This window comes from Dipodomys spectabilis, unplaced genomic scaffold, assembly GCF_019054845.1.
Source record: "Dipodomys spectabilis isolate Male_0828 unplaced genomic scaffold, ASM1905484v1 ptg000054l, whole genome shotgun sequence".
NCBI classification, from domain to species: domain Eukaryota; kingdom Metazoa; phylum Chordata; class Mammalia; order Rodentia; family Heteromyidae; genus Dipodomys; species Dipodomys spectabilis.
The window spans coordinates 43,227,371-43,243,579 of record NW_024870731.1 but is presented as its reverse complement, the minus strand read 5'-3'; the positions used below and the strand labels follow the sequence as shown (position 1 = coordinate 43,243,579).

Genomic DNA, 16,209 nt, shown 5'->3' with positions numbered 1-16,209 from the left:
TACCTCCCCCCACCCTCTCAGATTTTGAGCTATTTGGGGATAAGGGCTGTGTCTGGGTGATGGAAAGGTGAGTGGCAGGTTATAATGGGATAAACAGGAACAATCACCTGACTGTCAAGGACCACATTTGGTGGCAAGGATAGAGATCGGAGTGGATTGCAGAGACTAAGGGTTTATTATCTTGTGATGGCAGTTTGGAGGCAGGAGATTAAGGTGTAATGTGGGGGTGCCACGATTGTCAGGAGCCCTGGCTCTGTTGCTCTGTAGCCACCACTAATGTTTGGTTTCCCTCTCCATGGCTCAAAATAGCTGTTTGGAGCTACAGCAGTCTCATCTATTTTGGACAACAACGATGAAAGGAAGAGGGTAAAGGAAAAGCATTCTCTCCAAAAAAGTAGCTTCCTTTTAAATCATGTCTGGAATGCTTATGATATTGCTGATGGGACCAGGTAATGCAGCCACTTTGGAACAGTACAGCAGTTCTTAAAAAAATTCAACAGTGAGTGACCTTATGACCCAGCAGTTACACTTACAGAGGTACAGCCTGGAGGATGAAAAGCTTCCTCTGCACTGAGATAAGACGATGAACATTAACATTAGTAATTGTTGATTCTGTCTGCAAACACTCGTGCAGAGTCTTGTGGCAGCATTCATGAAGGCCCCACGCAGAAGCAATGGAAATGCATGTCTACTAGTACACCAACAAAGTTTAACATATCTATACAACGGAATACTATTACTCGGCCATTAAAAGAGATGGATTACTTGCACTTACGGCATCGTGGTTGAAGTTCAGGAAACAGCAAGTACGAAGAGCCACTCACGAATGACATGACTCCATTTACATGTAACGTGCAGAACTGCCAGATCTCTGCAGACAGAAACTGGATGAATGGTTGTCTCCGAGAAAGAAATTACTGATGGATTTCTTTGATGAAATGTTCTAAAATTAGTGATATAGTAAATACCATTTTAATATATATATATATTAAAATCGGTATCTGTAAGACTGCTTTAAAAGTCAGCTTTTATCTGTCTGTAAATCCTATCTTCAAAATTAACCTCAGAAGAAAGGAACTCATTGGATGGGGGTGGGGTGTAGGAGGAGGAATTCCCCAATGAGATAATATCGCAAAGATTTTCAAGGATTCTATTAACCATTATCTTCATCTGGGTCCTAACTTAAAAAGAAAGAAAAGAAAAGAAGAACCGTTCCTGCATGGTCAGGGTCAGATCCTGCTGGCTGGTTGCCGGGCTGCCCATGTGACTTGAGATTCTGAGTGGTTTCTTTGTTCTGTAGACTTACATTTCAAAGGCTCATCTATTTCTCAAAGCTTGCAAAGCTAAGGAATGGGGATGAGGGGTCAGCAGTAGACATAGGAAGCCACTGTATCAGCAGGCCGGCAGAACATGAGCAAGATTTGCTCCGTGTGGCTCCCCTTCAGATTCTATTCCTGGACAGCAACAGCACAGAGGCCATGAAGGAGGACTGTAGTGTCTGGAAAGGCCTGCGTGCTTGGCCTCTAGAGATAGTACCCCCCAACCTCCCAAGAGCTCTGGTTCCTCAACACACAGCTCTTTTTATGTAGCCATACTGGTCTCAAACTCATGACCCTCTTGCATCTTGGGTGATTCCATGCCTGTTCTGGTGTTGAATGCCAACAGAATGTCTCTTTGTCTTTCCAGGCTTTTACCAATAGACCATAGCAGATCTTCTGTTTTGGATGTGTGACTACAAAGGTATGGCAGGTCTCCCTCTCTTCCTTGCCTTTCTGTTCCTCCGCCCCCCTCACCCTCCCACCCCTGGCCCCTCCCTTTGGCACTCAGCTTGTCTGACTGTCCCTGAAGGTTTTCTGGACCTATCCCCACAGCAGATCCTTCTGAAAGCAGCTCTGGGGACCCCCACTGTGCGGGAATGACCGGGGACTTCCTTGTCCCTGCAGGTCAGGAACTGCTGGTGGAATGACCTGTGAGGGCCATTTCAGCATGCACACCCCGCCTGTCTGGGAGGCCTCGCTATAGTGTGAGCTGCTGTCCTCGATCACGTGTCAGAGCGCTTGCGCCAAGTCTTGACTACAGAAGGAACCTCTCTGAAATGGACAGCATTACCTAACATGATGTGTGCGCAGGCAGCATGAGCATGGTGAAGGGTAACAGGCAGCTGTTTCTGGAATATTCGGCCATGGCTCCCAGGCTGCTGGCCCGCATCTGCAAACTCATCGTTATCTGCCGCAACGCGGGCGTTGCCGTTCCAAAGGGCATCAGGAACATCTTTGAGTTCACCTGGGAGGAGCTCATTGCTGACCCCATGGTGACCACCCCTTCCGACATCGCGGGCCTGGAGACCAGCTTCGGACCCCCCCCTACACCTGCAGAAATGGCTCAGCCACAAATCCTCGTCCAGAGGAAGCCATTACCCTCCACACCACAACCCACATCAGGGGCGCTGGCCAAGCAACCCACCATCCCTCGCAAGCCCTCCCGCCATGGGCCCTCTGGCCAGGAGTCCCTAAACAAGTTTCAGAGGCAGTCCATCCATCTGCTGACGGAGCTCCTCGCCCTGAAGATGAAGGCCATGCTGGAGGCTGTCTCTGGTAAGGATGGTCACGCATCTCCCTCCATCCCAGCCCGTGGGTGTGTGTATTCGTCGCGGCCACCATGGACAGTGACAGTTGAGCATCCTTAACCTGAGCGTCTGAAGCATTCTCAAACCCGAAATTTCCCGATTGGCGATACGGTGCCACAGTGAGAAATTTCATGCCTAATGTCCTGTGAGAATGGCAGGTGTGCTCCAAACACTGTATAAAATTACCTTAGCTCTGTGTATAGGATGTGCACAAGCCATCAGTGAGTTTCACGTTTAGACTTGGGTCCTGTCCCCAAGGTAGCTGATTAAATAATGTGCAAACCCCAAACCAAAACACTTCTGGTCCTAAGCACTTTGAATAAGAGATATTCAACTTGAATATAATAGGTTTGTGCTAGATACGGACGGTGGTCGAGGGTCTGCTATAGAACTTGAATTTCTCCCCTCGACCCTGCCAGGAATCGTCCCTTTCCCCTTCTCTGCTCTCCCCTCCCATCTCCCAGCTCTGTGGAGCTCAGGTTGGCAGGTTGGCAGTACAGCAATAAGCAGTCAGAGGTACAGAGGGTGGTAAAGCTACGCACAAATTTGTGAATGAAGAGGGTCAGTTGGTGGGAACTCAGCCAATACCAGGGAGAGGCAGGGTGGGCAGACAGGGAGAGAAATGCTGCCTGCTGGGTCTCAAAAGCAGGAGACTATTTCCTTAGGAACCCCTCACCTTCCATTAGGAAGTCTTCACTGCCCTTATTCCCCTTGGCTGTTTGCAAGTGTCTCATCCCGGAGGCGCCGCCCCGTGCCGTCTCCATGCCTGTCATCATTCCTCTGCAGGTGCCAACCCCCTGGATATCACCAGGCGCTTCGTGGAGGCCAGCCAGTTGCTCCACCTTAATGCCAAGGAGATGGCCCTTGACTCTCTGATTGGCACCGTTGGGAGAAGTGTCTACAGTGTGGGACATGTAGGGAAAGGTGGGTGCCTGAGCTGCTGCTTATAGGCAAAAAGTACATGCAGTGTCAGCAAGGCCGTTGCAAAGGTAAAACCCAAGCATAGAGGCAAATATAGAGCCACGGGCCCTCTGCTGCTGCTGGTGAGTAAACACTTGGTGCTGCACCCAGAAAGAGCAGTCTGAGTGCCTCTTTGTGGGAGGCCTATGCACCTCACAACCCGGTGCTCCCCCAAAATGTATCTACAGTGAAATCCCTTGAAGCAGTTAACACACACTAGAAAAAGAATTAAAAAATTGTATCTTGCCAGGTGCTGGTGACTCATGCCTGTAATCCTAGCTACTCAGGAGGCTGAGATCTGAGGATCACAGTTCAAAGCCAGCTGAGGCAGGAAAGTCTATGAGACTTTCCTTACCTTATCTCCAATTAGCCACCAAAAAAAAAAAAAAAACAGTCAGAAATGGCACTGTGGCTCAAAGTAGTAGAGCACTAGTCTTGAGCACAAAGCTCAGGAACAGTGCACAGGGACTGAGTTCAAGCCCTAGGATAGGCACACACACAAAAAATTGTATCTTAATCACTCACCTTCATATACAAAGTAAGCCACCCATTACTCATTGGTGTCTTTCTTTGTCTTCTGAGTTGGTTTCTTTGTCAGGTTTTCCCTGATGATTGGAGGCCAAACATCTGGTGATATGGAAATCCAGTGCAAATAAAATGAATAGTTAAAACTGCAGCTTTGGGGGGAAATGTAGGGTTTCATGGAAGTCAGTGAAATCCCTAAAGGGAAAGGTCCTCAGTTCCCTGTGACAGGATGAAACTATTTAGCCACCAATGGGGGAAATCTCAATAACAGCTGAATAAAAGCTGTTTGGAGTGTTAAAGAACTAAAGATAAAAAGTGATAAAGTCCTTAAATATTTTTACAAAAGGCGGTTATAAGAAGATCCTATTTTGTGGCTATACATAGTTTTTCTGGAACAAAAACCTGGTGTAACCAGTTTTAAGTTCTATAAGAATTGGTATGTACTTATGTTATCAAATATAATTTGTGCATTCGTGTACGTGCATACTAGTACTGGGGTTTGAACTCAGTCTGGGTACTGTTCCTTAGCTTTTTTTGTTTAAGGCTGGTGCTCTACCAGTTGAGCCACAGCTCCACTTCTGGTATTGGGTGGTTAATTAGAAATAAGAGTATCGTGGACTTTTCTACCTGGGCTGGCTTTGAATCATGATCCTCAGATCTCAGCCTTTAGGATTATAGGTGTGAGCCACCAGCATCTGGCTCTGATTTTTGTCAGGATAAAGAAGCTTATTTTGATAGATTTTGGTTTCTTTTTCTAAGATAAATTACAGTTAACCTCCTTCTCTCCAAATTACCATGAAGTAGAGGTCCCCATTGAAGGGACTGACATTGTACAAGCTCATTTGGTATCGAACAGCCAGGTTCTGTGACCACCTGTCCTTGAACTTCGCTGAACTGTTCAGGTGGACGGTAATGGACATACTGGGCTTAGCGCTCACTTCCTGTGGGATCATAGCTGCCTGCGGTGGTCTGTTCACAGTGATGAGGTGTGCAGGACAGGATAGGACCGGGCACACCCTCTCCATCTCAGGCCTTTGTGCTCTCCTACTTGAACACAGCTGAACTCTGACCGTGGGTTCCAGATGCACATGTGTAGATCCAGCCACAGATTGAAAATATTTTTTTAAAAATTCTCCTACTGGGGCTGGGAAGGTGGCTCAGTGGTAGAGCGCTTGGCTTGCATGCCTGAGGCCCTGGATTCGATTCCTCAGCACCACATAAGCAAAAAGAAAAAAAAAGCCGGAAGTGGCGCTGTGACTTAAGTGGTAGAGCGCTAGCCTTGAGCTGAAGAGCTGAGGGACAGCGCCCAGGCCCAGAGTTCATGCCCCACGACCGGACCCCCCCCCCAAAAAAAAAAAAATTCTCCTACTGAATATGTGCACATACTTCCCCTGTCATTAGTCTCTTATAGAACACAGCTGTTTGCATAGCATTTGCACTGAGTAAAGTCTAAGCCAGCTAGAGATGATTTAAGGTATATAGTAGGTCATGTTCTATATAAGTGCTATGTGACTGTATTGGCCTAAATCCTCGATTTTGGCATGCCCGGGGGTCTGGAACCAATGACCTGTGGCTATCAGGGACAACTGTATTATGTCCCATCACCTTTAAAAGAAAAATAATCTCAGCTACCGAGGAGGCTGAGACCTGGAGGACCACTGTTTGAAGCCAAAACTGAGCAGAAAAGTCCGTGAGACTGAATCTCCAATTAGCCAGCAAAATGCTGGCCTGTATTGGCAAAACAAAACAAAACCCAATGTTCAGATCTTCACCATCAGTGCTTATCTCATAGTTACTCTGAGTCAGCGTTGTGGTTGTTTTCAGGATGACAGCCTTGTGTCTCCAGGACTCCTGTATCCTGTGTAGCCTCTGATTCTGAGGGGAGTGGGGGGAGAACTTGATCAGTCTCTGGAGACCTCTGAGGAGATTCGGTGGCGTCTGCCCCAGGGAGGGCAGAGAAGACCCCTGTCACTGGGAAAGCATGCTCGACAGCTGGCACTACGGGCACTGAAGTCACCTTTTTAAAGGAGCCTAGAGTTCAGGGAAAGAAAAGCACCCAAATCTAAGTAACACAGTTTTCTGTTTCTTTTCTTTTTGTGCCTGTCCTGAACTCAGGGCTTGGGCATTATTGCTAGCTTTTTTGCTCAAGGCTGGCACTCTACCACTTCTACTTCTGGCTTTTTTGATCATTAATTAAATGTAAGAGTGTCTCAGCCTTTCCTGCCTGGGCTGGCTTTGAACTGTGATCCGCAGATCTCAGCCTCCTGGGTAGCTAGGATTACACACCTGTAATCAGGTTCTTTTATGTGGCAGATTACAGACACTTTCCAGCAAGGCTATATCGGCTCAATAATTGTCATGAATGTGTGCAGACTCCTCCTACTGTTCATGTTCCATATTTACCTACATGACTTGTATTAGTCTAACATGGCCACTGTATGTGTGTCATCTCTTGTTTCAGTTGTATTGGTTATTAAAATTAATTTCCCAAGGGAGGGATTGGTGAGCAGAAAGGGTCACAGAATATGTAGATCTCCTCTTTCTGCAAGAATGGTTTCCTACACTGACAGGGATGATGGGTTTTGTTCTTCACCTTTACCAGGACTGGTTCTTGTTGGTCTTTATCTGCTTAAAGTAGAGGAGACTGGAAGTTGTTTGAATTTCAGTGCTTGGATCACTAGCTATGGCAGTCATCTCCATGTTTTGTGATGCGTGTTTATAGTTGTTACTTGTGTGGTTGGGTTGGCCATTTTCTTTTCCAGTATGCTATGAGGGGTGTATTGCATAGTATCTCCTAACAGTGGTTTTGTGCCTGCTTACGGACAGGACCATCTCTGGGGAAAGAGTAAGCGATGGCGTGGTGAGGTTCGCATCAGAAGGATGCAGGTTTTCTACCGGTGAGGAGAATGCTGCATGTGAGATCTCAAATGCTCACACATTACGTGGTTCCGTATAGGAGGGTCCATGTGTCCTGATGGACACATGGTTGAAGAAGCATCTGGTCCCCCTCGCTGGCCCAAAGGTCATTCTCTCCACCGTGTGTGGCACCCGTTCCTTTTCATTTACCCTCGGGTAACGTCACCTTTTGCTTGAGCGCTGCTTCCTGCCCTGGTGCTAATGCACCCCTGAGAGGTTGTGGGGAGGCGGACGCACTGTAGAGGCTACCTTTCAGCATGTCCCCTAATTACTCTGAGCTTACCCGTTCATCGAAAAGTCTGTTCCTCCCACGACGTAGTTGTTTTGTAACAATAGCTTCATATTTGCATCCTATACTATTAAAGTAAGTCTGTATTTACATTTTGTTTTAAAAACAGTTAAAGTTTATGCCCGGCATTAGGAGGCTGAGATCTGAGGATGGTGGTTTGAAGCCAGCCTGGGAAAAAAGTCCATGAGACTCTTACCCCAATTAACCACTGGAGTTGGAACTATGGCTCAAGTGTTAAGAGTGCTAGCCTTGAACAAAAAAGCTCAGGGACAGTGCCCAGACCCTGAGTTCAAGCCCTAGGACTGACACATATACATACTCCACACACAGAAAACAACAACAACAACAAAAACCAGTTACAGTTTTAAAGCAGAAGATTCGCTCGCTCTTTCCTCTCCAGAGTCCCCTGTGAACATCTCTGTCATGGGAGTGAACTCTCCTTATCAGCTCGTCTACCAGTCTTCTACTGCCTGTCTGAGCTTTTCCCTCTCAACTGCAAAGGAACCCAGGAAGAAAACAGGTAGAGTACTCCCAGCAAGGTCTGGGGCTCACTTGGTGGTGGTCTGGGGATAGAAGCCTGGGGAAAGGAAGCCCCGGGAGACCTTGGCTGCCCGAGTGGCTGGTGGGATGGGTAGGCCTGAGTTTCTGAGAGGAAGACTCTCGGCCGCCTGGCCTTGGAGACACCGATTCTCACCCATGTCAAGGTGGCTGAGCACCCCCAGCAGCTCCATTCAGAATATGCAGCAGACAGCAGCCCACCAGCCCGCACCTTCCATCCTTCACACCATCTCCACCTCTGTCCTCCGCTTCTTAGCCATCCCCCAAATGGAGAGCTAATATTTGAACAGAAATATTTGGATCGCAAGCCTAACAGACCTGGCCATACCCCTGACCTGCTGAGGAAGACCCTCAAGAAAGAAGGGCTTAGGGAAGAGCAGGTAGCAAGTGGGAGCACACAGGAGAACAGCTTGTCAGAGGGACAGGGCTTGAGGCACAGGCAGACCTCTAGGACGTGCTGATGACAGGATGGGCGGGCCAGGCGGCTGACATGGCAAAGGAGCAGGACTGTTGGAGACGTGGGTCACTCACCCTGTTGCTTTCATTCCCACAGACACGGGAGGTGAGGCTGGAAGCTGAAAAGCTTGGAGTTTGTTCTACACCCTGCATGCGGCCGGCTATGTGACGTACCTTCCCCCCGGATCCTCTCTCCTTAGTAAAAGGGAGGGGACTGTCAGAGGCTTTCCTCATCTAAGCCCTATTCCCATCATGATCCATAAGGCTGCTGTCTGGTCTAATGCTGCCTACGCTCACCTCAGCTTTGACTTCTCTCAGACAGTGGGCTCGAGGCATGACCACTGACTTGCAGAATGACATCGTTTTATGTCACCAGTCGATCAATTCTCATCCCTGCGAAACAAATAATCCCCTCTCCATTCTCCCCGCCTCCTCGCCCTGAGACACACGCGGTGCTGGAGAACATACCTCCCTAACCTTGCCTCCTTCAGCTCCAGGAAAGTCCAAGGGTTTGGAGGATACCCAGTCGTCGCCAACCTCGCACACGAAGGCCTTCCCCGACATCGAAATCACTGACCCCTGCCCCGAGGCCCGCGAGATGCTGCAGGATATGTGTCGCCACATGTGAGCCCCTGAGTGGCTGGGAGATGGGTATGGTCCTGGGAAACCCGCTGTGACAAAGAGCTAGCAGTGAGCCCTCGGTGACCGGGCCCCGCCCCCGCCCCCGCCGCCCCCCGCCCTGTCATCCTTCCTTCAAGCACGGCAGTAGTCCTTCCCACTCTGCAGCTCATTTTGAGACCTGAGGCCGCCTGAGCAGTCAGATGGCCACTGGCTTCCTACGCAGTGATTTTTGCCTCTGCAGCATGCTGCCTTTCCCAGGAAGCCCCTTTGTGTAGCAACTGGAGGTCCAGTTTCTTGCCTGAGTGTCAGTTTCTTAGTATTATCTGCCCAGATGTTCTACCAAAAGGAAAAAAAAAAAAACAAAAACACCACCAACCACCACCACCACCACCTAGTACCTCTCAAACAAAAATCTACATGGGGCTGGGAATGTGGCTTCAAGGTAGAGTGCTCGCCTAGCATGCATGAAGCTCTGGGTCTAATTCCTCAGTACCACACCAACAGAAAAAGCCAGAAGTAGCATTGCGGCTCAAGTGGTAGTGTTAGCCTTGAGCAAAAGAAGCTCAGGCCCTGAGTTCAAGCCCAGGACTGGCAATGACCACAAAATGATGATGCGAATACTTACGATTTTGTGAGTGTTCTAAGGCCTAGCAAGAAATTCAATGTTCCTGCAAGGGGCCAGACAAAAGATTTAAGATTTATAAGCCATATATGTCTCCTGGGGGGGGTGGTCTCTGTGTCAGAGCGTGGGTAAAGGACAGCCACCCAGCTTATCTCTGTACTGTGGCATTCTAGAAGCTCCTTTGCCCTGGACGCTGGGGATGTGGGCTGGAGGGGTGAGCAGTCTTCAGCTCCTCAGGTCCTCTTTCTGGGACCTTACGGGCTGCGCTTGCTGAGTCTCAGGGGAGCACCTCAACCCTTGACTTCCTCCTAAAACACCGCCTTGGGTGTGAGGGACACTAGCAGGGGGAATGGGGCCAGGACAGGGATTTTGGTGCCGAGGAGGGATTGTGGACAACCTATTGGCCAGTGAGAGCCAAGAGGCCTGAAGATTCACCATTCACCTGTCTCCTTCCCTGCAGACAAACTGAAAAGGCCACATGCAAAGGGAGGAGTGTCTGCCACCCCCTGATCTTACGCAACTACAAGTGCAAGCCGCCCGGCCAGCCAGCGCCAGCCTCCAAAGTGGACTTTCAGGTAGCCCACCACTCCTCCATGGGGACTCACACTTCCCCCTCCGCCTCTCACCAGCCCGTCAGTCACCATGCTCAGGGCGGCTCGCAATCGCAAGATACGAAGGCGCTCAAGAAGCCCCTCAAGTTCCACCACGCCTTCCACGATGGGTCCTCCTTCATTTAATATCCTTTTGCCCGGTGCTACCCTTCCTCAACCACCACTGAGCCCCCGAGAATTCTAGGCCTTGAAATAACCTAAGCAAAGGTCTGGCCAGGGCCTTGTAGGATAGTAAGCCTGCGTCTGGGTCAGATTAAGGAGAGTCAGAGGAAGATGATCCAAGTTTTAGGCTTTGAATTGAATTCAGATCTGATCACAGGAACATACCAAACCCCAGCTACCTGTGGATGTTTGTCAGTGCAAGTGACACCCTGTCTTTGGCCCTCTGCCAGGAGAGAGACGGTAAAAACAGTGTGGGTCATCTCTTCCTTAGAGCACAGCAACTTGAACCCTATGACCTTTGAGAAGTCACTGGAGATTGTGTCTTGGCTGCATGTACCATAGGTCTATATATGTGCATGTGTAACACACAGCTAGCTCGCCTTCTCACAGTTCTTTGCAAAGTTCTCTTTTGGAAATTTTACGTGTCTACAACTTCATTAAAGATTAATGACATTCCTGCATATTACTCTTTAATTAATATTCTATTTTTTGTGGCCTATCAGTAATTAATAATTAAATAGCTGATTTAGGATCTTCATGCAAATTATTTGCATTCTCCTGTGCATTGTCTAACTCTTCCTTTATTTAATTTTTTTGTCTAGTTGAGTAGCTTTAAATAACTTTCGCTTACCCAAATATAGAGAATATCTAGAGGTACCTAAGAATTCTTTTTTTTTAAATTCACTTTGATTAGATGATGGAAAAGTGTTACCTGGTATTGCTTTTTCCTTTGATTTATACTGTTGAGTTAGCATAGATTTTAGAGCTTAAAATGTGCCTACAAGTATTTATGTAAATATTAAGGTAGACAAGCCTTAATTCTTGAAGTAGTCTGATTTTAGAAGGAAGTGGAATTTAAGAAAAGTCAAAGTGTAAATTTTATACATATGAAGTATGAATAGAAGGTAGAATGAACAGAGAATTTTCTTTCATTTATTACTTTACCACTCAACTATTTTTCTAAGTCTCGAATTAATTCTAAGCATTTTACATATTTTTACCGTCTTTTGATACATTGATATTTTGCTTGTTACAGTTTATTTCATAAACTGTTCACTTGCTTATGACTGATGCCAGGCTTTGACTAATAAATTGAAGGCTGTGTTCTGAGTTGTCGGTGTGTTTTCAGATGGCCTCTCTGCTCTGTGAGGGTTCAGTCCTCACAGGTCTTACTGACACAGACATGCTCAGCTTTTAATGCATTCTACAAGTGGATGCATAGATTCCAGTATAATTGTCCAAAGTGACTGTGCTCCTCATGGTGAGATCTCTGTTTGTCTTTCTGTCTGTCTGTCAGTCTATCTCTCATATGATTTAATAAAGTGTTAGGATTTTGTTACTGTTTAAATTCATTTGTTGTGCTGGTCTTACCAAGGAATCACTTTGGTTTAATTACTCTGAGGAAGCCCAAAGTTTTCTTTGAGGGATCTTAGTTTTCTCTGGCCTCTTTTCTCTTAACAGTAAGTAGATTGATGATTTTATGTAGGTTTTTTTTTTTTCAATAAAAGATGCCTTCTAGTGCTGGCAAAAAAAAAAAAAAAGAGTATGGTGATGTGTTCGAGGTATTTGTTTTCCTATTCGTGACCCCTGTGATCTTTTCCTACGTCATCCCAGAGGTTCACCTACTCCATCAAGAGTGTAAGCTCACCCCCTCGTGCTCTGTCCATGTGTCCATTGCTCTGTGGCTGAGGTCTCCCTCAGTCTGGGCACTTGGGATCCGCTGCCTTCCTGCAGGGGAGAGGACAGGTATCTGCGCTTTTCCCAGTGTCTCTCCAGAAGCCAGCATGCCAGCCAGGCTTGCCCACTGACAGCCCTCTCACTTCATCCGGCCTCCTCTTGGCTGAGCAGGGAACTCAGAATGTAAGTGCCCTGTCAAAGGAGTCTCCTTTCTCTGGCTGTAAATGAATCCATTCATCACATTCCACTTGGCTCTCCCTTCCCATTATCCAATCTAGAGCACAGCAAACTCCTTTGATGGCAGCTGCTGATCACATCTGGTGGTAGGGCTCCCGCTCCTCCTCTTCTGACTCTTAACAGTGTTTAATAGGATCAATACTATATGATTTAGGTTTCTGTTGGAGGGACCTGAGATGGGCATGGCTTGGAAGCCTTGTTTTTTCACCTTTCCCAGAATTCCAAGGTGCCTGTAAGAGGGACCATCCTAAACCTTCGGTCAATTGCTACTGGCACGTTTGATTCGTATCTCAACAGTGACCTGATGATCCCTTTTCTCTTTGGAAGTCAAAAGAGGCCAGGGCTGTGTGTTTAGTACTTGTGTGACCTGCACATATCACTTCACTTCCATGCTTTTCTTGATTATAACTTAGAAAGTTGGACCTAGTGGTCTTAAAAGAGAAATTACGTGTTTCTGTGTTCAAATGGCCAATAGGCACAGGTGCCTGTTTGGGGTCATATGCTGGCTCTGTTCCCAATCTCAGCCTCCAAAGTAAGGCTACAGCCAAATCTCCCCTTCCCTCCCTTTAAAAAAAACAGTCTTAAGAGTTTTACTCATCTAGTCAAAGAACCAGCTTCTGGTTTTATTGATTCTGGGAAGGTGGCTCAGTGGTAGAGTGCTTGCCTTGCATGCCTGAGGCCCTGGGTTCGATTCCTCAGCACCACATAAGCAAAAAGAAAAAAGCCGGAAGTGGCGCTGTGGCTCAAGTGGTAGAGCGCTAGCCTTGAGCTGAAGAGCTGAGGGACAGCGCCCAGGCCCAGAGTTCAGGCTCCACGACCGGACCCCCCCCAAAAAAATTTATTGTTAATATAAAGGTGATATACAGAGAAGTTACAGTTATATTAGCCGGATAAAGAGCACATTTATGTTTTGACAATGTCACCCCTTCCCTCACTCTCTCCCAGTTCCCCCCCCCCATCCTCACACATGTTGGTTCTATTTGTATTTTCTCTCCCTCTCTCCTCCTCTCTTCCCTTCTTCCCCCTTGCTGGTCCTGGGCTTTGAACTCAGGGTCTAGGCAGTGTTTCTAAGCTCCTTTTTGCTCAAGGCTAGCACTCTACCACTTGAGCTACAGCACCACTTCTGGCTTTTTCTGTGATGTATTGGACTTTCCTGCCCAGGCTAGCTGTAAACTGTGATCCTCAGATTTCAGTCTCCTGAGTAGTTAGGTTTATAGGCATGAGCCTATAATTTTATCTTATCTTTCTTAACTCTAATCTTAATGCTTTCCTTCCTCTGCTAGCTTTGCTTCAGCTCACTCTTCTTTTCTTTGTTGATCTGAGATCTTGTCTTTCAGTGTGGCTACTCAGAGCTACAGTTTTCCCTGAGTGCTGTTTTTACTTCCTCTTCTAAGTAACTTTTGCTACGTGGTTATGGTTTTGTTTTCCTTTATCTAAAGTTATTTTTTGTTAGTATTGGTCTTGAACTCAGGGCTTGGGTGCTGTCCCTGAGCCTTTGTGCTCGTCTGGTGTTTTACCGTACCACTTCTGGTTTTAGAGTGGTTTATTGAAGATAAAATTCTCATGGGGATGTTTCTGCCCAGGCTGGCTTTGAACCTGGACCTGGTCCTCATATCTCAGCCCCTTGAGTAGCTAGGATTACTGATGTAAGCCACTAGCACCTGGTCTAAAGGTATTTTTTTAATTTCCTTTGTGACTAATTTATCTGTTGGGGGGTTAATAATCTTCAGAGATCTATTAATATTCTAAACTATTTTCTGTTACTGATTGTTATTTCATCCCATGTGATTAAAGAAGTTTTCTATGGTTTAACTCTTTTTGAAACTTATTGAGATGTGTGTGTGTGTGTGTGTGTGTGTGTGTGTGTGTGTGTATGTGTGTATGTGTGTGTGTGTTGCCAGTCCTGGAGTGTGAACTCAGGGCCTGGGCCCTGCCCCTGAGCCTCTCTTTGCACAAAGGTAGTGCTCTATCACTTGAGCCACAGTGCCACTTCCAGCTTTTTCTGAGTATTTTCTTGGAAATAGGACTCTCCTGCCTTTGGCTGGCTTTGAACCAAGATCTTCAGATCTTAGCCTCCTGAGTAGATAGGATTACAGGTGTGAGCCACCGGCGCCAGCTGAGATTTGTTTTGTGATCCCATACATTATTATCTCTACTAGAGATAAATTCAAGAAGAAATTTCTGGATTCTGCAGTGAGTTAGGGCTGTCTGTTATAGTATTGCTCAAAACCTCTATTTCTGTCTCTCTTTTTCTTCATTTTTTTGTGTAGCCCAAGCTGGCCTCAAACTCATAGTTCTATCTGAGGTCCTTAGTGCTGTTATAGGCATATGCCACCATGCCAAGCGCAGCTCCTCTAGTTCTTGATCAATCTTCTGCATATCCATTATTGGTAGTGAAGCAGTGATGTCTCTAGCTATTACTATAGAATAATTTTTCCCTCAGTTTTGTTGTTTTGCTTTATACATCTTAGAGTGTGACTCTTAGATATGTCTGCAATTTTTCATTATGACAGTGTCCTTTGTATTTTAACCTAAAGAAGTCTCTTCAGCATTTTGATCTGTTGAGTGAATTTTTCATTTCAGTTGTTGTGCTATTATCCATTAATTGATTTTTTTTTCAGCTGGTGAAATCTTCTATTTTTTTCCCAGAAATTCTTAAGTCTGGGATATTACTTCAGAATCTCCTGTATACATGACAATAGTTACCAGTAATGTCATCCTTAGTTGGGCCCCGTGCTTTTCAGACACTCTTAAGTAGGACTTTTCCTAGAATAGTAAAAATGGAAAGTGCTCTGATGACACTGGAAATATTGTTGGCCCCGAAGACCACATCAACTCCACTCCTTCCATCTTTCATGAAAAGGAGCAGGCCATTTTTGACTCCCCAGCAGGAGGGTGACTAACTCATGCTGTCTTTCCTTGGATTTCCTGGTTTTAGCCTTGGAAGTCCCATGCCACTGAAAGCGGTCAGACTCAGGAAAACCCTATTTGTCTGTGAGACAGAGATAATAACACCTATATGAGAAAATGCAGGAAGATACCTGGGTCATAGTTGGATTTTATAACCATATAACCGTTACATGTGTGAAGTGCAGACAGGGTCTTTAAAGATGAAAAGTGATGCACCCAGTAGCTAACACTGTGACTTGCTTCCCCGGGGACCTGAGAGAGTCTCTTGTTAGTTCTGCTTGACCACTCCTGCCAGCTATCCCTCCGGGAACATCGCCGTGTGTCAGATCCCCACGTGCTGCACAGGCAGAAGCATCACCTGCCTCTTTAATGACATACCTCACTTGTTCCTGGCACTGTTCAGTGCTGAAGGCCAAGCCTGTGTCCACTACAACTCAAAGGCTTGGTAAGTGGGTTGGAGGAAGTCTCTTCCATAGACGTGTTCCTTAGGGTACGGGGTGGGGTGAAGGAGATCTAGGTGTGCAGTGTCTGCAGAGACACAGGTGTGTTGAGGCCCAGCCTTTGCCGGTTGGCTCCATGTTACAGCCAAGGAGAATGGCAGCGTAACCCCCCCCTCCCTCTTGTACCTCACACCAACAGATTGATTACTAGTCAGATTCACAGTTGTTTTTTTTTTAGTGGTGCTGTAGATTAAACCTTGTGGTGAGCATGTGTTCTACCACTGAATCCTGTCTGCTCCCTGCCTCTACCCCCCTGGAGAATTCCTTAGTGACAAAATTATCTTATGCTAGGAGTAGGTGAGGGGAGGCATGGACAGCACTTCTGTGGTATATTAGTTCTTTTCCCATTGCCATGATGAAATGTCTGGCAGAAACAACTTAAGGGAGAGAAAGACAGATTCTGGGCCATGGTTCCAGTGGTATTGGTCCATCCTGGCACGGCGGAGCAGAGCAGTTTACATCATGGTGGCAGGGAAGCAGGAAAAAGGACAAACAAGAAGGGGCCCGTGGACTCCCAGGGTTCCCCAGGACATACTTCC

General features: G+C 46.8%; 1 protein-coding gene across 1 annotated transcript in view; it reads left to right on the top strand.

Moving 5' to 3' along the window:
* Positions 1 to 2,134: 2,134 nt before the first annotated feature.
* The window catches only part of CUNH3orf20 (chromosome unknown C3orf20 homolog), a 32,310-nt gene continuing 18,235 nt past the window's right edge, over positions 2,135 to 16,209 (top strand). Inside the window, exons 1-6 of the mRNA XM_042680165.1 lie at positions 2,135 to 2,588; positions 3,404 to 3,550; positions 7,717 to 7,836; positions 8,822 to 8,954; positions 10,034 to 10,309; positions 15,466 to 15,615. Of these exons, the coding sequence (XP_042536099.1) occupies positions 2,135 to 2,588; positions 3,404 to 3,550; positions 7,717 to 7,836; positions 8,822 to 8,954; positions 10,034 to 10,309; positions 15,466 to 15,615 (1,280 nt within the window). The remainder of the gene's footprint in view (positions 2,589 to 3,403; positions 3,551 to 7,716; positions 7,837 to 8,821; positions 8,955 to 10,033; positions 10,310 to 15,465; positions 15,616 to 16,209) is intronic.